This window comes from Rhinolophus hipposideros, assembly GCF_964194185.1.
Source record: "Rhinolophus hipposideros genome assembly, chromosome: X".
NCBI classification, from domain to species: Eukaryota; Metazoa; Chordata; class Mammalia; order Chiroptera; family Rhinolophidae; genus Rhinolophus; species Rhinolophus hipposideros.
This window is the reverse complement of record NC_138046.1, coordinates 5564064-5584213: the sequence shown is the minus strand read 5'-3', so window position 1 is coordinate 5584213 and position 20150 is coordinate 5564064. Positions and strand designations below refer to the sequence as shown.

The following is a 20150-nucleotide window of genomic DNA, read 5'->3' as shown; positions in this document are numbered from 1 at the left end:
TATGGTACTTGTCTTTCTCTTTCTGACTTATTTCACTTAACATAATGTTCTCTAGATCCATCCATGTTGTTGCAAATGATAAGATTTCTTTCTTCTTTATGGCTGCGTAATACTCCATTGTATAAATGTACCACAGCTTCTTAATCCAGTCATCTACCGATGGGCATTTCGGTTGTTTCCATATCTTGGCTATTGTGTAAAGTGCTGCAATAAACATAGGAGTGCATACAGATTTTTGAATTGGTGTTTTGGATTTCTCCGGGTAGATGCCTAGGAGTGGAATTACTGAATCATAGGGTAGTTCCATTTTCAGATTCCTGAGATACCTCCATACTGTTTTCCATAGTGGCTGCACTAATCTGCAATCCCACCAACAGTGCACTAGCGTTCCCTTTTCTCCACACGTTACATGTAATTTTAAAAACATGTCTCATGTGGAACCTAAATTTTACATAAAATCTTATTATTCTTTTCCTCGGTGCAGTCTGGTTTTTCTGATCTCCTTACACAGCCATTGTATATATCAAGATTACAAAAAAATTATTATTTTTCTATAAAGTTGTTTTCTTCTAGTACCTTTATGGTTTAATTTTTGCATTTGTTTCATCTACTTGGAATTTATTTTGGCATAAGAAGTATATTGGGACTCCAGTTTTAATATTTTTAATATGTTTTACAAATAGCTGCCTTAACACCATTCATTTAAAAACCTATCTTTCTCCCACTGATTGAAAACAACACACTTTTTGGCTTTGAAATTTTATACATACTTGAGTTTGTCTGTGGACTCTATTCTTCATTCATTCATTCACTCTCCCATTCAATATTCATTGAACAAATAATTATAGATTCATCATAACCACACATTATATATGTGAAAAACCAGTATTAAAATGAATAAATTGTCCCTAATATTACATCTGACTTTTAAACTGAGATAAATTCTTTGAAGAAAGGACATGCATGTTATGAGAGTGTATAACAGAAAAATGCAGTTTCTATGGGGTCTGTCAGGGAGGGCTTTCCTAAGGATGTAGCATGTGAACAGAGTTCAGAGGACAAGTAAGAGTTAACTAGGCGAATGGGCATGAAGAGGGCATTCTATACAGAGGGAACTGCATACCCAAAGGTCTTGCAGCATGTGGGAGTGTGGCATGTATAAGGAACTGAACGAAAGTCAACGTGGCTGGAATCCAGAGAGTGAGGGAGAGACAAGAAAAAATTCAATGAACTGGGCTACATCAAAGCTAAAATCTGCTTTTCCAAAGAACTGTCAAGAAAATGAAAAATGTCTTACATCCAAAATATAACAATATATGAATAAATAACTCTTACAACTCAGTAACAAACTACCCAACTTAAAAATAAGGAAGAGATTTAAACACTTACAAAAGATATGCAGATGGTAAATCCAGACATGAAAAGATGCTCAACATCATTGATCATCAGAAAAATGCAAATTAAAACCACAATGAATTACCACTACACACACATTAGAATAGCTGGAATTAAAAAAAGACTGACCATACCCTGTATTGGCAGAAATGTGGAACAACTGATAGACTCTTGTTGGGAGTGTAAAATAGTGCAACTGTTTAATAAAGAGTTTGTCAAAGTTAAAAATGTTATCTACCATATGATCCAGCAGTTTTAATCCTAGGTATTTACCCAAGAGAAATGAAAGCATATGGCCATGGGAAGACTTATCCATGAGTGTTTATAGCAACTTTATTCACAATAACCTAAACCTGGAAGCAACCCAGGTGTACCTCATTTGATGAATGGATAAACAAATACGGTGCATCCCGATAAGGGAATACTTCAGCAATAGAAAGGAATGAGTTATTGATGCACACAGTATGGGCAAATCTCAAAATAACTATGCTGAATGAAAGAAGCCAGACCAAAAAATAAGCACATACTGCATGATTCAATCTATAGAAAATATAAAGCAGTCTATCCTGACAGAAACCAGATCAGTGATTGCCTAGCAAGGGAGCAGTGGGGTAAGGTCGGGAAGACTGCACTGATTGACTGCAGAGACACAAGGGAACTTTACGAGGTGATGGGAATATGCTATAGAGGGTGCCAAAAAAATGTATACAGATTTTAAGAAAGGAGAACTGTATTAAAATTGTAATACTCAGAATATACCGATCACAAAAGATGAATACAAGTCACATGTGACTTCTGCAATGACAAGAGGTGCTCAGAGTGGTTCCCATCAGCGTCCAGGGACTTCTGATTACGGCGAACTGCTGCTTGAGCAACAGTGACGGAAGCATCCACTTGTATACAGTTTTTTGGCGCCCCTGGTATATTTTGATTGGGGTGGTGGTTGCATGTGTGTATATATTTGTCAAAAGTCATTGGATGCATGTATAATGGGTGCATCTTATTTTATGTAAATTATGCTACAATAAAATGTATTGAAATAGAAAAGTTCAAAAAGCAGAATAAAAAAAATAAGTCCTTCAAATAAATGATATTTTTAAGGTGTTGCAGACACTGCAGTGGCAAAGGGCAGGGCATGAACATGGAAGGGGGTTCCTGAGAGATGGTGAAGGACAAGATCACTAAAGAAGAGGAAGTCAAAGATCTGAGAAGTCAGAGTTTTGCAAAGGTCATCTGTGTAGATATTAAAATCACCAAGAATTATGATAGGAATAATGTTGATGAGAGTACGAATGAACCAGGAGTTAAAATCCTCAATAAATAAGGGAGAGTGACCTGGGGTTTGGAAGACTACTATGATAAGAAGGGGTAGTTGGTGCCTTAGACTGAGTTAGTGAGACTCAACTTAGGTGTTTCTCTGGATGGAGACATTAGAATGGTCTGGAAATGGGGATGAGGAGCAAGGATACCTGAAGGACACCTACCCCACCTCCAGGCTCAGTGGGAGGAGGATGAAAAGGCAGCCATATCTTGAGAGGGTTATAGCTGATATAGTGTCCTCAGGGGAGATCCAGGTTTTAGATACCTCAATCTAAACATGTCCCAAACTAAATGCCTTCCCTTTTCTTTATTCTACACACCGACTTACCTTTTCTTTAGGGCTCCTAATCCTGTGAATGTCACTGCCACTTTGGTATGGACTGAATTGTGTTTCTTCCGAAATTCATATGTTGAAACCCTAACATCCAATGTTATGGTATTTGGAGGTGAGGCCTTCGGGAAGTAATAACGTTTGGATAAGGTCATGAAGATGGTGTTCTCCTGATAGATTATGCCCTAATAAGAAGACACCAAAGTGCTCTCCCTGCCCCCACCGTGCACCTCCCATTCAAAAATGCAGTGAGAAGGCAGCCATCTATAACCCAGGAAGAGAGTTCTCACCAGCAACCAACCATGCTGGCACCGTAATCTTGGACTTGCAGCCTCTAGAACGATGAGAGATAAATGTCTGCTGTTTAAGCCACTCAGTCTGTGGTATTTTGTTATGGCAGCCAGAGCAGACAAGACACCATCCACCCAGCTGACCAAACTAGAAACTTGGGAATAATCCTTTTGCTTCACTTCCAATATTGACTCCAACTAATATTTCTTGTCAATTTTACTTATAAATATCTCCAAATAAGTTCAATTTTCTCATTTGCCATGGCTATTATGCCATTCATTCATTCATTTAATGTTTATTCGATGCTGACTATCCATTCGAGTCTGTTAGGTGCTAGCTTTCCAAGTCCAAGCCATCAGCATCTCTCATCTCTTGAACCTCTTTTGCTTCCTTCTGTGGAAGGAAATAAAGGTACTTCCTCTAATAGCTGCTCTGATCTGTCATTTGTAGTAATATTAAGGTCCCAGAAGCTATGGGCATAATTCTAATTTTTAGGTACATTTTCCTTTCTCTGGCAGTGGGTGTGACAGAGGAAATAATGTTTATTGTTGTTCTTTTGTGGTGTCAGGGAGTGAACAGGGATTGGAAGAGGCAACCAACCTTGGCAGCTGCATTTCTTTTGTAACAGAAGTCAGACTAAGGATGCAATCAGAACTGGGGTTAGTGAGTGGAAACATGATTGGGGTGGGAGGCAGGAAGAAAAATGGACTCTGATAATAGATACAGCAGGAAGGGTGGATCGCCTTTGGCAAAAGGAAGGCAAAACAGTGAGGTGTGGGGGAAATGCAGTAAAGTTTTACAGGAAAACTGTAGTTTTTTTTCTGTTTATAATATACTGATTTAAAGTGCCATCACATAAAAATTTAGGATGCAAATTTCCTAGCCTAATTGATAAATTACCTGCCTTTTAAGTGTCTTTAGCTGTCAAAGACAGGATGCAGTCATTCACCCAAACAACTTATTTCTCTTTGTGTTTGTGATTTAAGTTTCTAAACATGAAAAATAGGAATAGTCACAGTATCTGAGATTCATTGAGTGTTAGCTTTTAACAACTATTGTGTTTTACAGCTTTGTTTCATTTATTCCTCGCAATGAAGACAATCCTGCTAGGTAGATTCTGTGATGATTCTTGTTTTACAGATGAGGAAATTGAGGCTTAAAAAAGCCGACTTGCTCAAGTACACTCAGCTAGACAAGAGCGGAAGGCATATGTACTCTTTTCACATAGCAAGTCCTGAACTGTCTATTCCAGAACCCATACTCTTAAACACTGCTTTCTCCCACCTAATGGCTTTGTTGGATTTTTTTTTAAATCAGTCTTTATGGTAGTATTTATGATAGTTCTATGAGTTTGAACATTGTCTGCACATTCAAGAAGTGTGATTTCTTTATTCTTTCCCACATAGATAAAATGTTTTTGACAAAATATTATATTCAAAATTTTGGCCCAAATGTTTGATGCTATAAGTTTATGTACAAATCTACTAAAACTTAATTTTAGTGTTTGGTAGAGTTTAACAAAGAACGACACATCAATAAGATAAACTGTGTACTTAGATAAAATAAAATGTATGTTAGAAATCCTTTGTTCTTAGTTCCTGAATATAAATCTTGCCCAAATCATTCAGAACTGAAAGGCAATGTTTTGAGTGACTATATGGAACACATAGGTGGTGTGCTATAAATTCTTAATGGTGAGAGGAGAGAGCTTCATCCCTTATAGGAATCACATCGGTGGTACGGGGAAGAAGTTGTGGTAGGGTTTTTAAGCCACAGCCAGAGGTATCTGGGAAAATCACAGACTCATTTAATCTTTAGAAAGATGCCACATTATCTATAAAGGGGATACCATTGGTAAAGAGCAGTGCTTTTAAAAATTACTCATCAACATTTTTCATCCCTCTCAATTCTTGTGCCCCCTCCCCACTATCTTCTATTAAACTTCTGGAGATCTGTGGAACATCTCAAAGCAAAGCAAAACAAAAACCTAGACCAGGTGGTACTCAAGATTATTCCAGAAAATGTTTAATTTGTATTAATGTCATTGGGTAAGCTTGCATCTAAAATATTCCAAGTGATGAGATTCTGGAAAATTTTACTAAAAAGCTTGCCAAATTGAAAAACAATTGAATAAGATTAGATACAACTATTTTAAAGGATTGGAATCCTAACCCCGTCATTCACTAGCTGTGTGACCTTGGACAAAGTTACTTAGCTCCTCTTTGTTTTAGTTTTTGTATCCATAAAATATGGTTAATAAACTACTTAGCACAATGCCTGCCATACGGTAAATACTCAATAATTGATTAGTTATTTTAACCAGAAAGTTATTATTTAATTCAACATTTGCTCATCCAATGTATGATTTTCTAACTTCTGTCTAGATTACAACCCAGATATGGAGAGTCTATAAAGATAAACACACAGATCGATGGCACGCACTGGTTGGAGGAGTGTGGTTAGATTGAATAAACAGTTTAGGCAAAAGAAACACTTTAGCTACCCTATGAAGAGACATTACCTCTGGTTTGTAATTGGTAGATATAAATGACCAGTTAGAAAATTAGGGTGTATTTATGTCATGTCTGAGCTGCACATTTTTGCCAGAATCCAGAGATAGGACAAGTAGCTCTCATGCCCTGAAGTCCAGCAAACACTGAGATTACTTTGCTATGCAGGAATTCAAGGGTCGCTGTCGTATAATTTTGAAAATGCAGGTTGATTATGTCCTTGGTGTATATATATGACCAGTTGTTAAATATTTGAAAATGATTGTAAAAATATTACTTTGGCTAACTGATGTTTAAGCTAACATTTGCTAAGCATACCTAATTTTATATTTTTGTATGTCATCAAGAAGCTGTATAGTTTAGGAGGCAAGTTCCTTAAACTTTATTGCCTTAGCTTATGTATCTAGAAATGATGAGGGTGGTATCACTGCAATGATGTGTACTACCACAATATAATACTATTACTACTGATGCTGCTACTAATACTATACCACCTAAGTTGTTAGGACTCAACAAGAAAATATATGTCAGTTGTTTTAAAAAGGCCTAGGAATGATATAATAGTTTATTATTATTATTATTATCATCCCGGATACTTCCAATCAATAGTCAATGAACATATAGAGACAAAATACTTAATATAAGCAAGGATTTAGGAAACGATGTAATTCCTGCTTGGAATAACCCATACACAATTATTTATTTTTCTTGATGAGCTCATTTAGAAACACATGTTCCTTGCTCCTGCTTTAGGGGTTTTCCACAGGGCTTTTTTCAAAAGTTAAAACAAAACAAAACACCAGGGTAGATCATAAAGAGGAAGCACACCATTCTAAGATGCTCTCCTATTCATATAAAAGCCAGAATCCTGGCCTTTTCTCCCATACTGTCCACACGACCCTGCTCTGATGATTGCCCATTAGGGAGAATTTTAGAAAGCCCTATCTGGGCTACGTGTGGTAATGGGGCTCCCAGGCTATTAGTGGACATTTCCTCCTCCCATTCAGGCCTTCCCAAACCTCCCTCAAAATAACACAGATTGGGAGAGCTGGGAAGCATTAAGGATCATTTTGTCAGCCTCCTTCATTGTATAGATGGAGAAACAAAGGTCCAGAGGGAGGGAGGGATTTGCTTAGAAGCCACTAAGAATACAATTGAGTTACTCTGACTACCAACCAGTCGAGTGTTCTTTCCACCATATGTCCTTGCCTTTTCCAGATGAGATGTTTTCCTATTGTTATCTGAGAGCAACCAAACACCCAGACGTCCTTCAATGACTCAGAATAGCAATATAATTACAAAATTATTTCCTATTTCTAGCCCAAATATTGACTTATTTTAGAACCTGAGGTCCAGTGTCAAGAAATAATACATTCTGTATCCTGTTATTGTACCTAGAAAACTTACCTTCACGAAAAGCTCAATCTCAGGGTCTGCTTGAATGCTGGGCCTCGGGCCTGCCATCTTTCTGTTTTCACTGCCAGTTGTCAGCCCCCGCCTCTGGCACAGTCCACAGTCCTTATGGGCTTGTTTCTTCCAGTTTTATCCAAAGACTCAAAGTTGGTGCTTTCAGAGGACCGTCCAGTTTGTAGTGAACTGAGTCAGGGCTGAGGTCAACTTTTCTTCCCAGGAGATTGGATGCAGAGAATTCTAGATGCTTGAGAACAACTCTTGAATTTGTTTTCCTTCTTCCTTTTGACCTATCATTTGAATCAAGGAGGAGCCAAAGGGGTGTGTGTAGACTGGCTGGCTAGAAGGGTGGGGGTGTTCCCACAGAGGTTTCAATGCCATGAGTCAGCACAGGAGAAACACACGCACACAAACACACACATGCAGTTCTGGCTCCTATATATCAAGCACACCAGATGTTCTCTAGAGCCTCCCTTTGAGTCCTGGGCTTCATGCCCAGAATATGGCCCCTTACTGCTGTTCCTGTAACCTGACAGCAACAAAAAGCTCTTCCAGGAAAAGGGCCAGAAATGACTTGGGTTTTATCATTGAAAAGGATGTTTATCTAATGATACTGACTAAAAGGGGGTTTAGAAAGAGTCTTCATCAAATTTCTCCTCCCCCAATTCTGTTGCTTACACAGCGAGATTTCCCTTCAGTGCTGCAAATTTCACTTCTCTTAACCAGGGAATGTTTGCTGGGTTGGTCGAGTCCGGGGCCGTCTTTTGGGTGCCCCACCTCATTCTTTAGTATTTCTGGGAAGTGTGGACTGGCACGGATCACTTCCGTGTTTTGGCATCTGCGTTAGGAACCACAGGCAGTTGTGTTTCTCTGCTTGTCAACCCTGGGAACAGCAGTGAAATATCCAAGCTGATCACCGGGTGACTGCAGTCTTTCTGGCAGCTTAGCTGTATTTTCTGCTGCCAGGAAGCGGGAGGGGGGCCCAGATTAACAAACCTGTTTCGTGGGAAAAGTCTTTCTCATTGGAGCCAAAGTGCACACAGGTCCACTAGTTGGGTACCTGTGGGTACCTCTTTCTACAACACCAGCTGTCCCCCGTGCTCATATGGGCTGTACATGTACCTGCCCCTGACCTCATGTACAGAATGTACAGGGTAAGAGGCTCTTGGCAAAACCCCGCCTGTGCCACACCTGCAGGTTCTAGGCAAGGAGTGGCTGACATGAAGGTGGGCGTTCTGCAGGACGTGGGGCCTGATGACTTCCCACATGGCAGAAAGTGAGAGGGAAATTCTGGGAGACACCTGCTGAGCCAGCCCGGAGTGTGACTTTAGGACTGGCTGTTTGGCAGGACCTGGGAATGCTTTGGTCATGTTTTTCCTCTGTTCATTCATCCTTTCCCTCCAAAGTCAATCAATGGAGCTTACTCCGGGCCAGGATGCTGATCCACTCACTGGGATCAGCAGCACGGGGGACAGTGAGTTTGGGAGGACAACAGGAATTCACCTCTAAGCCCGCTGGGTCCCACGCATCCTCACTTCCCCATTCCCTGTACTAATGGGTGCAAACTCTGGTCACTTCTGCATCCTGAATAGTTTTTAAACCTATCCAACTTCTGTTTGCCGCCTCCACTGCTACTCCAAAGTTCAAGCCAGCAACGTTCTATTTTATTGACTTTTTACTTCTTATTTTAAAAGACCCAAATCATTGCTTGCCCCTCAGCCCTCCTGGGAAAACCACCACTCCTACTATCACCACAGCAACAACACACAACAACATACAACAGCCCAATGAGCTCTGTATGACCCCTAATAAACTGTCTAAGAGATGAACTTTCCTTTTTCCCTCTGCTTTCCAGGGTGTTTTTAAAAGTTTGTATTGAGATATATTTTACGTAGCATAGAACTGATTCATTTTAAGTGTTTACTTCAAGGATTATTAGTAAAACTGCTAAATAAATTGTTGGCAAAGAGAAAATACATAAGTAAATTGAGTTGTTTGTATTTTTGCTTTTGAATTGTAAGAGTTCTTCTAAATACTAGATCCTTATCAGGTATGTGAGTTACAAACATTTTCTCCCAGTCTATGGTTTGTCTTTTAATTTTCTTAATACTGTTTTTTGCAGGCCAAATGTTTTGATTTTTTATAAGGTCCAATTTATCATTTTTTTCTTTTATGGATTGTGTTTTTTGGTGTTATATTTAAGAACTCTTTACCTAACCCAAGGTCATAAAGACTTTTCCAATATTTTCTTCTAAAATTTAAATAATTTTTATATCTTACATTTATGTCTCTGATTAATTTTGAGTTAATTTTTGGGTATAGCATGAGGTAAGTGTCTAAATTAATCTTTGTTGCATGTGTCTAGCCAATTGTCCCAGCACCAATTGTTGAAGACTATCCTTTCCCCGAATGGATGCCCTGGGCATCTTTGTCAATAATAAATTGACCATCAACAAAAGGGTTAACTTCTGGATTCTCTGTTCTGTTTCATTGATCTACATGTTTACCCTTACTGGTACCCTACTTGACAACTGCTTTATAGTAGGTTTTAAAATCAAAGTGACAGTCCTTCCCCTTTTTTCTTACTTTTCAATATTGCTTTGGCGATTTGGGGATCTTTGCATTTCCAGGTAAATTTTAGGATCAGCTTGTAAATTTCTGCAAAAAAAACAAAACAAAAAAAACAGTTGGAATTTTGATAAAGGATGTGTTGAATATATACATCATCTTAACTATATCACATCTTAAAATCTATGAACACGAAATGTCTATCCTTTTATTTAGATCTTTATTTTTCCTCAATAATATTTTGTGGTTTTCACTGTACAAGTCTTATACCCCTTTTGATAAATGTATTCCTAGGCATTTTATTTTTTGATGTTATTAAGAATAAAAATGTTTCATTAATTTTTAGTTTTGGAATGGTCACACTGGTATGTAGAAATACAATTGGGTTTTTTTTTAAATTTTATTTTGGAATAACTTCAAACTTACAGAAAAGTTGCAAAGACAGTACAGAGAGTTATCACATTCTCCTCACTCAGTTTTTCTTACCATTAACATCTTACATTACCATGGTACATTTGAAAAACAACTAAGAAACCCACATTATTACATTACTATTAACTAAATTCCAGACTTGGAGGTCACTCCCTTTTCTGTTCCAGGATCTCCTCCAAGAAATGACATCACATTTAGTCACCATTTCTCTATAGTCTCCTCTCATCTGTGACGGTTCTCACTCTTTCCTTGATTCTCATGATATTGGAAGTTTTGAAGCATTGGCCAGATATTTTGTAGAATGCTCCTCTATTTGAGTTTGTCTGATGTTTTTATCATGATTAGACTGGAGTTATTGGTTTGGGGAAGGAAGAATATTACAAAGATGAAGTGCCCTTCTCATCACATTGTATCAGTGATATATGCTATCAACATAAGTTATCACTGATGAGGTTAACCTTCATCATATGAACAATGTCATGTCTGTTGGGTTTCTTTATGTAAAGTTACCATTTCCGTAGATACTCTATTCTTTGGAAGCAAGTCACAAAGTCCAGTCCATCTTTTAATCAAGTTGTTTGTTTTCATATTGTTGAGTTTAAAACCTCCTTGTATATCTTGTATAACAGTCTTTTAGCAAATGTGTCTTTTGGAAATATTTTCTCCTGTTCTGTGGCTTGTCTTTTCTTATCTTAACTGTGTCTTTTGCAGAGCAGAAGTTTGTAATTGTAAGAACCTTTGCATCTATGTTTGTGAGAGATATTGGTCTGTCGAGTTTTGTTTTGTTGTTTGTTTGTTTGGTAACATCTTTGCCTGGTTTTGATATTAGGATAATGCTGGCCTCACAAAATGAGTAGGACAGTGTTCTGTCTTCTGTTTTCTGAAAGAGATTGTGTGAAACTGGTATTATGTCTTACTTACATGTTTTGGTAGAATTCTTAAGTGAAACCATCTAGCCTGGAGTTTTTTGAAAAGTTTTAACTACAAATTCAATTTCTTCAGGAGATGTTAAACTATTCAGGTTATCTTTTTTTCCTTAAGTTAGTTTTTCAGTTTAAGCATTTAAGGAATAGGTCCATATCATCTAAGTTATCAAATGTACAGGAATAGATTGTTTGTAGTATTCCATTTATTATTATTTTAATGTATTTAATTAATGTATTTAATTTAACATTTAATTTAACATTTAAATTAATGTATTTAATTTAACATTTAATTAATGTATGTGGGCCAGTAGTGATAGATCTTGTTTTAGTCCTCATATTGACAACTTGTGTCTCCTCTCCTCTGTCTTTCTTCCTTGGTTAGCCTGGCTAGAGGTTTTCAATTTTATTGATCTATTCAAAAAATCAGATTTTGGTTTCACTGACTTCGTCTATTGTTTTCCTCTTTTCAATTTAATTGATTTCTGCTCTAATTAAAACTGTTCTACCTGCAATTCCAAATTTTGATATATTATATTTTCATTTTCACAGTTTAAAATATTTTAAAATTTTCCTAAAGATGCCTGGGTTATTTAGAAGTGTATTGTTTTATTTTTTTCCAGCTTTATTGATATAAAATCGACATATAACACTGTGCACATTTAAGGTGGACAATGTGATGTTAGTCACCACCTCCATTACTTCACAAAATTACCATTTTGTTGTGAGAATGTTTAAGATATACGAGTACTATCTTGGAACTTTTCAAATATATAATCCAGTATTGTTAACTATAGTCACCATGTTGTATATTAGATCCCCAGAACTGATTCATCTTATAACTGGAAGTTTGTACACTTTGACCAACATCTTCCCATTTCCCCCACCCCCAGCCCCTGGTAACCACCATTCTCCTTTCTGTTTCTATGAGTTTGGCTTTTTTAGATTCCACATAGTAGTGAGATCACACAGTATTTGTCTTTGATTTATTTCACACAGCATAATGCGCTCAAGGTCCATCTATGCTCTTGCAAATAGCAGACTATTCTTATTTTATGGCTGGAATATACATACATATATATATACACACACACACAAACACATATATACATACATATAATTTTTTCTTTATATATTAATCCACTGATACGATATATTCATTCACTGATATATATTCATCCACTGATTCATCCATTGGGAAAAATACATGATTTAACTTGAATCTTGTTAAATTTATTGAGACTCGTTTTGTGTCCCAACATATGGTCTATTCTTGAGAATGTTCCATGTACACTTGAGAAGAATGTGCATTCTGTCACTTTGGGAAGAAAAATTCTGTAAATATCTGTTATTTCTATTGGCCTAATGTGTCATTTAAGGCTGATGTTTCCTTATTGATTTTATGTTTGGATAAGCTATCCACTGGTGTAAGTGGGGTTTTAAAGTATCCTTCTATTGTTGTGCTGATGTGTATTTTCCCTTTAAGGTCTTTTAATAATTTCTTTACATGTTTTGGTGCTCCCAAGTTGAGTGCATATACATAAATAAGTGTTATATCTTTTTGATAGATTGTCTCCTTTATCATTATAAAATGTTCATTTTGTCTCTTGTTTGCTTTTTTGTCCTGAAGTCTGTCTGATATAACTATGGCTATACCAGATTTTCTCTAAATACCATTTGCTCTGAGTGTCATGTTCCACCCCTTCAGTTTGAGCCTATGTTTGTCTTTGGAGTGAGATTGGACTTCAGAATATAGTTGGGTCTTACCCATTTAGCTACTCTGCCTTTAGATTGATGAGTTCAGTCCATTTACATTTAGGGTGACTATTGATACATGAGGACTTACTACAGCCATTTTATCACCTGTTTTCCAATTGCTATGTATCTCCATTGTTTCTTCCCCGTGTTTCTGTCTGTTATTTTAGTTTGGTTGTTTTCTACATTTTTTCTCTGTTTCCTCTTTTTTTAATGTTTTGTGTCTCAGCTCTGGATTTTTGTTTTGTGTTTACCATGAAGTTTGTAATAAAATGTCTGAGATAAAATAATCCTTTTTCTTCTGATAGCATTTTATCTTCATTTGCCTGTACAATTTCCATCTTTTTCATCTTCCCTTTTTATGTTTCTATTATCACAAATTATCCCTTTTTATTTTATGTATTCATTACCAAACTGAAGTAGCTATTGTTATTTTTAATTTTTTCCTTTAACTTTTATGTTATAATTAAGTGCTTCACACACGATTTTAAATGGAATTGCAATTTTCTGCTTCTGCCTGTTTGTCAGCTTATTCAAAAATTTTGTACTTTTGTCTTTTTGTTTCATGTAGAAGAGCGCCTTTCAACATTTCTTGTAATGAAAGTCTTCTGGTGGTACATTCCCTCAGCTTTTGTTTGTCTGGAAAAGCCTTTATTTATCCTTCATATCTAAAGGATAACTTTGCTGTACATATTGTTCTTGGTTGGTATTTTATTTCTTTCAATACTTTGAATATATTATTCCATGCTTTCCTAGCCTGTCAGGTATCTGCTGAGAAACCTGATTTGTTTTTTTACGTTACTGTCTTTTTTCTTTCTTTCTTTTTTATCCCTAGATCCCTTGAGAATTCTTTCTTTATCATTAACTTTGACAGTTTTAATATAATGTGTCTTGGAAAAGGTCTTTTGTGCTGAGATAATTAGGTGTTTTGCTAGCTTCTTGTACTTAAATGTCCAGTTCCTTCCCTAAGTTTGGGTAGATCTCTTCAATTATTTCTTTGAATAGAGACTCTATTCCCGTCTTCTTCTCTTCTCCTTCTGGGATACCCATTATCCTTGTGTTGCCCTTTGTAAAGGATTCAGATAGTTCTCATAGAGTTCTTTGTTTTAAAAAAAATTAGTTCTCTCTCCTTTTGCATCTGAATCATTTCTAGATTTCTATCTTTGAACTTGCTAATTCTCTCTTCCATATAGTCTGCTCTATTCCCAATGCTTTATAATGCATTTTTAAGCTTATTTATTGAGTTCTTCATCTCCATAACATGTGTTTCATTCTTTTTTAGAGTTTCAATCTCTGGTAATGTACTCCTTCGGTTCATTATTTTTTATTCCTGAGCTTATTGAACTGCCTTTCTGAGTTTTCTTGTATCTCACTGAGTTTTTTCATGACTGCTATTTTGAATTCTCTGTCATTTAGATCACAATCTTCCATGACTTTGAGTTTGGTCCCTGGAGAATTGACATTTCCTTTCTATATTACCTTGTTGCTATAGTTGTTCATGGAGGTTGATGGGTTGTTTCTTTATTATCACATTTCAAGCAGTGAACACTTTTCTTATTGAGGTACCATTTTGATTTTAGCAATTCAGCAGGTTGGTAACTAGAGGCCTTTCCTTTGATTTCCCAGTAGATGGTGCCGTAACACAAATTTTTATTTTCTCTTAATTGGCGCTGCTCCCACTTCCAGGATGTGGGTAGGGTAGCATCCCTTGCTCATGGAAAGGGCCGTGTACCCACCGGCATAGTGAGTATTCCCTCTGTGTTCAGCTTTCCTCAGTCCTGGAGCACCACCACCATGGGGGGGGGATGTTGTCGGTGGTGGGGAACTGGGTTCATGAGCTCCCAGAACTGCCTTCTTGTTACTAATGCTTTTTATTTGTATACCATAAAATTAATCTGCTTTAAATATACAATTCAATGATGATTAGTATATTTACAATGTCGTGTAACCATCATAGCAATCCAGTTTTTGAACATTTATATTACCCCAAAAAGTTCCCTCATTCCCATGAACCAGCCACTTCCCACTGAGAGAGAGAGAGAGAGAGAGAGAGAGAGAGAGAGAGAGAGAGAGAATTGATTCTGTTTGATTTGTTTCTCTGGAGAATTCTAATTAATACTGCTTGTATACTCAATACCTGGCTCCCTGGCAATCCCTGCCCCCATCTCCTGAATGCAAGGCATTTAGACCAGAGGCCTAAGGAGCATTTTTCTTAAGCTCAAATCCAAATAGTATCACCATTCACATTACAGAATTCCTAAACATTCCTGTCATAAGACAGTGAGGCAGGCAGCCAGCCAGGCCTGCACCCTGTTGAGAAGAGGGTACCAGAACAAGCAGAAGCCCATGGAGCACGCACCCTTACCAGTTTTGCAATAAATGGTACTAGGCTTTTAGGACTCCAAAGGACCCTTCCTGGCAGCCAAGTGAGAATGCAGGAACAGTGGCTCAATCTGTCTCAAATTACTACCCTGTAGTTCCTTACCTATTGCTTCCACATTGTTGAAATAGAAGTAGAAAAGCATACCCCAAAGGTCCCACCCATTTTGAGGCACTTAACTCATAGTGACAACTGTCCCCATGCCCCCCAAAATGCAAAACAAAAATCTACCCCCAAACTGTGTCCTTAAATCTCACCCCAAAACATCAGTAAGGCATACTTCAGCCTAAAGTGCATTCTCCCAAAGCTGAATGACTGAGAATGAGATTACACTCTGAAGAGTTCTTGTTATCACTCTTAAAACTGTAAAGAAAATAAGACAATTGAAAAAAAACAGCTAAGTCAGTTTGCATGTAACATTTGGACCAAAAAGGCTTGGAAATTTGGTGTTTGAAAATGGACCATCACTGTGCTTTTGGGGAATAACAACAGTCTTGTATATACATGATCACACAACACCAAAGAACCATGCTGATTTTACATATTTGAGTTAAGTAAATGTTGCAGGAAGATCCCTACTACAAATAAGAGGTCACGTGAATTACAGGTCCCTCCCAGGATAGAACCGGAAATGTGAATTCCAATGCACACCTGACACATCTGCATTGGATCCCCAACCCCCAACCTGACTTTGCACCGGACACATTTGTATGGTAGCTATCTGAGTAAGGACCACATTGCAAATTATCTCTGTAGATTTACTGTCTGATGTAGCCTGCATACTAGGCACACTGTCAATTTCAAATGACAATTGGCAAGCATCTGAACTTCAAGCATGGTGTGAGGGTTTATAGATAGGAAGTTGGTTTAGAGTGCATGGTCTGGAGGGCTGAGAGCTGAAAGGGCAGAATGGTCACAGAATGGATCAGAGAGCCTAATGAGACCATTTGAGTCTGGAGTATTTTAGGGAGAGTGGCTTGGTAACAAAAGTGCAGAGGCAGGCAGACCACCATGCCCACCATGCTGTTTAGTGAAGGTGGAAAACATACTTCCATATTTGACTTTACTACCTCCCCAAACCCCAGGGAAACTACTATAAAATGATATTTGGAAAGATTGGAAAGGCAGGAAAGGAAACAACTAAATGTTGAATGCTGAAAAGCAGATGGATGAATAGTGATTGACTTAGCAGACCCAAGAAGGCCACAGACTGGGAATCCTAAGCCCTAAGGAGGAAAAGCCAAAAACCATTCTGATTTACTACCCCAACCCCCACCCCAGAAGAATCTTCAAAGGATGTAAATGGTAACTCTAGAAGTGCAAGTGAAGGGGATGGGCACCAACATAATGATGGTTGTTTGAAAACTGTTTAAGAAGTAGTTTAATTTCCAAATACCCTCCTGCAGTCAATGCCTGACCTTACTGAGTAGCTAGCCTTTCCCTGACCTGACAGAAGTCAGAAGAATTATTACCTGGAGAGGGTAAAGCAGATGGACTTTGGACTGGGAGTTCCCAAACCCAGTGGACGGCTGGATCATCATATTGAAAATAGAGGAGTTAAGTGGATGGTATGTATCTTGAAAACTGTAAGCCCCCAGACTTCTCCGTCTCTGACCTTACAATTCTGGCAGCCGCAAGAGTCTTCTGTGAGTAATCTGATGAACCCAAGAGAAAAATATCTAAGGATATTGACATTGAAGAGTCCCCCAAAAGAGGCAAGCTGCATTACTCTACAATGAGGCTCAGCTTGATACTGCAAAGTAAAGGAAAAGGAGGAGGAGAAACACGAAGTTGAAGATATTTATTTTTAGAATGGGAGGGGAGACCTGAACATGTTTGTTACTGCAGGGAAAGGAGACAGTCAGAGAAATGGGAGCAGAGCAACTAGATATTCTGGAGAGAGAAGTTAATGGATGGAGTGAGGCTCCTGGGGAGGCAGGCTGGGATGGAATTCAGAGCATGAGTGGAAATGATAACTTGAGGCAGACTGAAGGACACCCTTTGCCCCCACTGGGATAGGATGAAAACAAATGAGATTTGGGTGAAGATTCAGTTCAATCTATTATCATTTGGCAACTGGTATATCCAAGGTGTTCTGCTAGGTAGCATTCATCCATCCATCCATCCATCCACTCATTCATCCAACGTTTTTTGGCGCAACTACTGTGTTCCAGACCATTGGAGACAAGAAGATGAATCAGACAACTGCGCAGTCCTCCAGGAGCTGTCATGGAGAGCAGACCTGCAACACTGAAAACTGAGCACAGTGGCTGCGAAACCAGCTGGAGCCCAGCAGGGAACTGATTTGGCAACTTCTACCGGGGCTGCTCTGATGACCGAGCAGGGGCGCGGGGGAAGGGGCTGTGGGCCTGTCGCTTGGTGAGCTGGGAGTTGCGGAGTTGGCGGGTTAGTGACAGGTGTGCGCTTGGCCGTCACTTCTGCCTCTTAGATTGGGAGGACTTGAACTGGTGCCTAGCTTGTTTATGAAAGTGGAACTGCACCTTAAGCAATTGCAGTACATTTGGAATATTCTGGATAAACTGAGGAGAAGCCAAGGAACAACAGCCTTCTCTTCACCAGGCCCTTTTCCCCAGCACCTCCCCCCAGAGAGAACCTGGACACAGGACATTTAGGAAGATGTAATTTTCAAAGCTAATTATGAAAACATTTGTCATTGGAATCAGTGGTGTGACAAATGGTGGGAAGACAACACTGGCTAAGAATTTGCAGAAACATCTCCCAAACTGCAGTGTCATATCTCAGGACGATTTCCTTAAGCCAGAGTCTGAGATAGAGACATAAAAATGGATTTCTGCAGTATGATGTACTTGAAGCACTTAACATGGAGAAAATGATGTCCACAATTTCTTGCTGGATGGAAAGCCCCAGATACCCTCTGGTATCAACAGACTGGGAAAATGCTGAGGAAATTCCCATATTAATCATTGAGGATTTCCTTCTCTTTAATTATCAGCACCTTGACATTATATGGACTAGCAGCTACTTTCTGACCATTCCGTATGAAGAATGTTAAGAGGAGGAGGAGTATAAGTATGGTGGTCACACAGCCTGCCGCCACATCTCCTGGCCAATAAGAAACAATGAACTGACAGAGCCATAATCACAGGAGAGATAAGTGGACCAGGGAAAGTTTCCAAAATCACCCATGCAGATTAAGAGCTCTCCTATACTCAACTTGTCCTCATTATCATAGTAAAAAACACTCCCTTAGGTGGATATTTAAGAAGCTAATGAGACAGGCGGCCCATGAAGTAACATGTAGGTACACTGTGCAGGTGCAGTGTAGGACCCACCTTAACATACCTTGGGGAGGGAAAAAGGAAGGGGTGGCCCCCAACCCCAAGAGCCTATAAAACCACTGTACCTGTAAGCCTCAGGGAGCCACATCCATTCTCTTTCAGAGTGTGTTCTCTTGGTACATCAAGCTTTCTATTTAATAAGCCTTTCTCTCTGCAAAAATGTTTTGCCCACTCTCCTGATTTTTATCCTGAGAGGGGCAAGGCCCCCTGCACCAGTAACACAAGGGTATGCAAGCCTCCAGACCCCCCAGGGTGCTTTGATGGCCACACGTGGCCCACGTATGTAAAGCACAGAGGAGAAATGGAGGACATCACAGTGGGAAATCATTTACCTAGATGGAACAAAATCTGAATCCAAAGTATGTGAAGATCTAAGAAGAACTAGCAAAGCAAAAATGTCTGTAAGTAACAGCATAAGAATGGAACACACTGAATCCTTCCTGGGCTGAACTGGGAAACTCGAAGGAATTCAAGAGCCTTATATAATACGTACTTTGGTACAATGACAGCTATTGTTTTGTTTGTTCGATCACACATGATTTTCCCCAGTAAATACTTATCCATGAAAATGGACAGGAATTTACCTTCATGAGTTGTTCTCATTCCAAGGAGTATATAGATATAACACAGTGAGTCAGTTCTTCTAAACCAATGGTTGTCAATCTTTTCTGAATCGAACCCAGAGTAAGAAATTAGGTTTACATCACAGTCCAGTATATATGCAGCTTACTGTGTGCGTATTTGTGTGTCTGTGTCTATATGTGTATATGTATGTGTCTCTGTGTGTGTCTATATATGTCTACATGTATATATGTGTGTGTATACACACCTATCAAGTATCTTAAGATGTTTACCTTATATACAAGGTACTCTGGTCTTTTTCTATTTTTTAAAAATATTAGTTACCATCCCATACCAGTGCTCACTTCCTGCAAATAATGGCATTTACCAGGAGTAGCAGTCACATTAAATAAATCAACAATTCCCCTACAGTAAGGAAATAAAAAACCTGACTGAGCACAGGGGACTGTGGGAGCACAGAACAAGGGAATTAAGAGTAAAGGGAGTTAGAGGGAAGAAGTAGGTAGGAGACGTGATCAAAGACAGTGGAGCGATGTGAGGAAGGGGTCATGAACCCAGGAATGCAGGCAGCCTCCAGAAGCTAAAAATGTAAGGAAACGGATTCCCCACTAGAGTCTCCAGAAGGAAACAACCCTGCTAACACCACGACTAATGGCCTCTAGAAGTAAGAGAACAAATTTGTGTTGTTTTAAGAGGAATAAAAAAGAGCAAAGGGAATGAAACAAGTATGGAAATGCCTATAGAACAATGCATAGACTGCTCTGTGGGTTCAAGGGCAGAGAGAGCTCATCTAGGAGGGCTGACCCACAAAGGATTCAACTTGCAGTGATGGGGGGTTGTGGGTGCCCACCAAGAGGTGGGAACAGATGCAAAGACGCGAGGCAGGAAATTGCCAGGGGACATGTTCTGCGAAGGGAGAGAGAGGCTCTGGTC

The 20150-nt window shown here is 38.7% G+C and overlaps 1 protein-coding gene and 1 pseudogene across 2 annotated transcripts in view; one reads left to right on the top strand and one right to left on the bottom strand.

The window, feature by feature from the left end:
* The window catches only part of CLIC2 (chloride intracellular channel 2), a 28813-nt gene extending 19103 nt beyond the window's left edge, over positions 1–9710 (bottom strand). The window contains exon 1 of the mRNA XM_081041943.1: positions 7255–9710. Within this exon, the coding sequence (XP_080898069.1) occupies positions 7255–7311 (57 nt within the window). The 5' untranslated portion in view covers positions 7312–9710. The remainder of the gene's footprint in view (positions 1–7254) is intronic.
* Positions 9711–17973: 8263 nt separating this feature from the next.
* On the top strand, positions 17974–19040 carry LOC308495262 (nicotinamide riboside kinase 1-like; annotated as a pseudogene). Its single transcript has 2 exons — positions 17974–18360; positions 18852–19040. The product of its transcript is annotated as a nicotinamide riboside kinase 1-like (transcript).
* The last annotated feature ends 1110 nt before the right edge of the window (positions 19041–20150 follow it).